This window comes from Perognathus longimembris, chromosome 5 (assembly GCF_023159225.1).
Source record: "Perognathus longimembris pacificus isolate PPM17 chromosome 5, ASM2315922v1, whole genome shotgun sequence".
NCBI classification, from domain to species: Eukaryota; Metazoa; Chordata; class Mammalia; order Rodentia; family Heteromyidae; genus Perognathus; species Perognathus longimembris.
In genome coordinates, this window is record NC_063165.1 from 8,997,867 (window position 1) to 9,003,863 (window position 5,997).

Sequence of the window (5,997 nt, forward strand, 5' to 3'; positions counted from 1 at the left end):
ATGAAGTGTGTGTGTGTGTGTGTGTGTGTGTGTGTGTGTGTGTGTGTGGTTTCTGTATCTTTCTTTACCTTGTACAGCCATCTTTTGTAAGCTCTTTTCAAGAATCAGCCATCTTTAGAATTTACAAATAGTATCTGAGTGGAAGTTCATAAAGTTTCAATGAGTTCTACCAATATGGTAATATAAATGTCAATGAAAAAGAAAGCCAAGTGGGTGTAGAAAATGTATGGCCTTTGGGATGTATCAAATGTGAAAAATAATTTGCTAAATGCAGGAAAGACACAAGCACTTCTTACCATGCTACCTGTTGGCTGCCTGCAGTCTATCTGCCTGTATTGATAATTTCATATGACCCCCCCCCCCAATGATATAATAATATCCAAATGGCTCTCAGTGGATGAAAGATTGCCAGCTGTTGTCTGTGGAAGGATAAAGGACAGAGGGAGAAAAACCAGACAAACCATGTTGCTCAGTTTTGCACAGCCCTTCCTGTTGGGTTCTACATATTTTCTAAAATATTGAGTAGTTGGAGCAGGTGTGTGTATGATAATTTCCCACTAATATCATCTTCTTGCACCAGTACAGGGATCTTCATTCATGATAGAAGCCTGTAAGAGTATAACTTAGCAATAGAGAAAATATAAGAAGTCTCCATACTTGTTTGATCTTGGTTTTGTTTTTGTTTTTGTTTGTGGGGCTTGAACTCAGGGCCTCCGCACTGTCCATGAGCTCTTTTGCTCAAGGCTAGTGATCTGTTAGTTTGAGTGACAGCTCAAAGTTCAGGTTTTCTGATGGCTAATTAGAGATAAAAGTCTCACAGACTTTCCTGCTCAGGCTGACTTTGAACTGGGATCTTCAGATCTCACACTCCTGAATAGCTAGGATTACAGGTGTGAGCCACGAGTGCCTGGCTTGCTTATTATTTATTTATTTATTTATTTATTTATTTATTTATTTATTTTTAGAGTAGGACTCAAATCAGCCAACCAAACAAAAATACTACTTCCTGAATCCTGGCATGATTTATACTCCAGTAGCATTTTCAAGGTTGTCTCCATAAAACTTACTTCAGCTACACCTTCAATTTGTATACCTTGAACTTTCCATTCACTTTGTCTTTCTGTAAAATGCTGATCAAACACCATCTTTGCTCATAGACATCTCTAATGTAGAAGGTATAATCTTTTTCATTAAAAATGTAGTATCTTCCATAAGTTTCAGCAGAGATGGACAAGTGTATGACTTTGTTTACCCATAGGTACTGCGAGCAGAAGGAGGATCACCTTATCCAGATGGTAGCAGTGAAGAAAAGCTTCCTTTGGGAAGTGGTTCAGATCTGAGTTAGGAATAGTTTTTAACTGAGTTTGAGGGTAACAAAAATATTATAATATCAGAAGGAATAATTCTCATTTCCTGTCTCATATGTTGAAAGGTAAGTTTGCTAGAATTATAGAGAAGGAAGGCATATGTTATTTCAAAAATCATAATGAAGAGTTTTGTAGGAGATAGAAAACATCTGATAAGTGGTCGCTAGAGAATTTTGAAAGAGAGAAATATATGTTTAACTAGAAGATAAGACTTATCATTTGTTACCCCCTCCCTCATTTTTCTCCACCTCCCTCCCTCCCCCCACCCCAAGGCTTTTTGTTCAAGGCTAGTACTCTACCACTTTGAGCCAGTGCCTCTTCCGATTTTCTGGTGGTTAATTGGAGTCCCATAAATGTCCTTGGCTCTTATGAGATGTTGATGTTTCTTGGCATCTGAGTGAAATTAGAAAATGGCAGTTATGCAAGTTCAGGTGGATGGAGGAGGGCTGATGAGTAACTAACTTCAATGACTGAAGAAAAGAGGCAGGAACATTTCCTTCTTCCTGACCTGACAGAGGTTTTAGGAAGGAGAAGAGAAAAACTGTAGACATTTCCTACATTTTCTCAAAACTCTGCCATAGAACTGGTGATATGAAATTTTAAGAAGGCATATCAGTTTTGCCTTTGGGAACCCAATTTGACTGAGATGACATAAGCAGAGCTAATTAAAATGATCTTCCTTAAATAAAACCAGAGTCTCCAAAATAATGAGCTCATCTGATTGCCAGCAGTGACTGGCACATAGTAGTTGTTTACATAGTTATGGGCTCACTCAGGGAATGAATGGTACACTCTGCCAATTACTGATGGTATATAAAGGTCCCAGAGAGGAGAAGAAGGCATCGACTCTTCAGAATCCTTCCCTGACAATCCACACGAAGTCTCTCTTACTGACAACATGTGTTGCAACTACTACGGCAACTCCTGTGGCTATGGCTGTGGCTATGGCAGCGGATACGGCTCTGGCTATGGTTGTGGCTCTGGCTGTGGCTATGGTTCAAGTTATGGCTGTGGTTATGGAAGTGGCTATGGTTGTGGCTATGGCAGCGGATATGGCTCTGGCTATGGTTGTGGCTATGGCTCTAGCTGTGGCTGTGGATATGGCTCTGGCTCTGGCTATGGCTCTAGCTGTGGTTGTGGATATGGCTCTGGCTATGGCTCTGGCTATGGCTCCGGCTATGGCTGTGGCTATGGTTCCCGTTATGGCTGTGGTTATGGCTCCTCTTGTTGCTACCGGCCACTCTGCTACAGAAGGTGTTATTCTTCTTGCTGCTAAAACATCACTACTAGAGGAACATCGCTCTTGAAGAAATACTTCTGAAGATAATGCTTCTTCAAGAATACATACCCAAGATTTCCATTCTCAAGAAATGGCAAGCTTGCTTTAGTGTTTGACTTCCAACTGCACAGTTCTTCCGATGACATCTCTGTGGTCCTAGGCCCTGTGGTTCCCTCTCACTGTTTCCGAATGCTAGCCTTTGCTTCCTTGATTTCTGACTCTATGTTCTGACCATGTTGATGACCAGAGAACCTACAATGGAAGAAACTATTTATTTTCAATAAACATTTATCTTGGCTTTTATCAGATCTGTGTGTACTTGCTGGTGAATTTCATGTTTTGGAGTCTCTTGGACATTGAACTAACACTACTTTGGGTGAGATTTAGGTGTTTCCTTGACACATCACACTCGAGCCTTTATTATCACTAATATCTCCTCACCCTAATTTTCATACACCACATGCTTGAGCCCTCACATACCTGAACACAAGTCACAGAATTGACTTGTTTCAGAACTGTGCTTTGGAAGTGGCACTGCATTTAGAGTGGAAGGGAAAAAAGAGGAGGGGGGGGGGGTAACACCAACTCAAGACGAAAGTCCCAGGGAGAGGAGATGTCACCTGCAAGTGCAAAGAAGTTCATAGTACTCCATAGCTTGGGGTGTAAAAGGAAGGGGTTGTTTACAGTGTTATTAGAGCCAGGTGTTAAGCCCAGCAAAGGTAACCTGAAGGAAGGAGAAGTTAGAAGAAAGAATATGTTTTCTTACACGCTTCATTTGCTAGTAGCACTAATATATTACTAATATAGTGCACATATTGAGGTCTAGCCACGTGGTTATTCACTTAATCAACAAATCTTTTTGAGTAGGTGCCCTTCTAAGACAGTGAAGATCCAGAAATTATAGATAAGTCTTATGTTCTCAGCATTCACATTCTCACACAGAAAATCTGGAAAAAACTACCAAAATAACAAGGCATTGAGACATCTGTAATAGGAAGAATGAAACAGCTTAATGAGAAAGAGAATGACAGATACTTCATGAAAGTATTGTGAAGTTGGGCCATTTGAGTGGATAATTAAAAAAAAAAAAAGATGCCCATGGCACAAAACAACTAGAAAGTTCAGTAGCAAGTACAAAGGGCAAGAATCTATTAACCCTGGGCATGATTAGGCATTCTTCCTTTATTAGTTGGAAATAGCTAGGTCCAGTTTTTAGCGTAAGGTTCTTTTGCATTGAGGCGGGTATGACCATGGAATTAAAATGCCCAGTGTAACTCCTGACTGATTTTCTGGAGTGGAGGATATCCTACTTTGTGAGTTGTGACTGTGATGTCCTTTAGTCATTTGACACACTGCCACTATTATAGAATTATCTATACCCTAAAAAGGATTTTTTAAAAGACCTAGTAACAACCATGTTTAATTAGTGGTAATACATGTGTCACTGTCTCATCCCATGAAAGGGTTATTACACAAATGTGGAATCTCTCAGTACCCTGCAGCTTGAAGATTTCACAGAAGAGTCACCTGTAGAGACGATGGCTCTGTAGTCAGTTGTCGGGGAGTGAGGTGAGGGTTTGTCTAGGGGAGAATTTATTCAACTGATGAAGACTCAGACTTTCTTCAAAGGGCAGGATGCTTTTTATATCTGGTCCATATTTGAGCTAGATATGAATACTTGGTATGTTCTGTGTACTTTTGAAGTTTATAGGATTGAAAAAAGTGGACAGGAATTCAAATAATCATAGCTCTTTGCAAAAATCTAACTTTCTGTTTTTATTATGTTCCTTGTCATTGAAGGCATTATGAAACAAGAAGGGGCATGTAGAAGATTACATATATATGTACATACATATATATATACACACATATGTTATGTATCAAGAAAAGGATCTCCCTCAAAATCTGAAATGATGTGATGTTTTCTTAGTCAAAGAGAACTTTCAGCTTGTGTGAAATAAGAACATGGTGATCATGGTAAGGAGACAGGGATTATACATTTGGAGGAAGTTTGTGTGTGCATGTACACATGCATGTGTGTATGTGTGCATCAAGTCTGGTAGAAGTTAAAACAAATATTTTCTTTTACATACCTCATTACATTATGGAGGGGAAGAGAAGACAACTTACACTAGGACATTCTTGAAACAATATAAATGATTTAAGATTCAAAGCTTTTACATAAGGAAGCCCAGATATTTTTCATTGATGATCCATTGCACCCTACAATGAATTGTAGTAGAGGAATGTATTTTCTTTGACTTCCTTTTCTATTTTTGGTGGAACTGGGGTTTCAATTCAGGGATTTCTGGTTGGCTTGCTGAAATAGAACTTTACAATTTGTGCTACTATTTCGCTAGCCTTGATTGTGATTTCTTGTTCTGGAGATTGTGTCTCACTGACTTTTGTGTCTCACTGACCTATCCTGTCCTTGACTCATGATCCTCTAGATGTCAGCAACGTGAGTGGCTAGGATTCTAGCCGCGAGTCATTAGTAGCTTGTTTTCTGATGATTTAGTTTTGCCTTTTACCTTTTTCATCAGATTGTATTAAGTATCTGGACAGTTTCTGTTGGATTTGGTAGAAGGAGCCTATAATGGAAAAACTTATTTTTATTGTGAAGGGGAGTATGACAACAGTAAATATTGGCTGCATAACACTGCAGAGTGGGAGGAAATGTAGATGGAAAATATTCTAACTTTCATATAACATAAAGTAAGGGGATGGAGACTTATTTTCCCTGAAATTAAATTCAATATTCTATGCCATGAAAGTGTGAAAGATGTAGCTTGTCAAAAATTCTTGTAAAATTAAATTGCTCCGTCTAGTCACGGTCTAGAAACACCATCAGTGGAGGCATGCAAATAAATAATATGTTGAAACCTCTCAGGGAATAAAACTGGTGACATATTAATATGGAAAAGGCCATGGAGCTTGGAGGATTTGAATCAATGCTGAATATATTTTAGTGGAGACAACAGAAGAAGTAAGAGTAGACAATCATCATTAGAAGACACATCTAAAGTGGGAGGTTTTTATTTTGACATAGGTATTGCTGACCTCCGGTACTTTCCTTCGCCTTAACAAAAACTCCATGTCTAGATTAGTTACTACCTAGGAATATGTACCCATATTTCATATCTTGAATATCATCCCTAAAATATAGTTCCATCCTGGCTGACTCTTGTGTTCCTAATTTATTTCATGCAAGTGTTTATTCTTGGGCATTTATGATTTAGGCCACTGGCTTTATCTGTTGTTTACAATATTAATCAGTACTCATGTCCTCATTAGTAGTGGCACAAAAACTGGGTTGGAAGGGAGAGGCAGAAGGCTTAAAAGTTAGGTATA

The 5,997-nt window shown here is 38.9% G+C and overlaps 1 protein-coding gene across 1 annotated transcript; it reads left to right on the plus strand.

Moving 5' to 3' along the window:
- Positions 1-2,265: 2,265 nt before the first annotated feature.
- Positions 2,266-2,643, plus strand: LOC125351020 (keratin-associated protein 6-2-like). Its single transcript, XM_048345782.1, has one exon. The coding sequence runs from the start codon at positions 2,266-2,268 to the stop codon at positions 2,641-2,643; it is 378 nt and encodes a 125-aa protein (XP_048201739.1).
- The last annotated feature ends 3,354 nt before the right edge of the window (positions 2,644-5,997 follow it).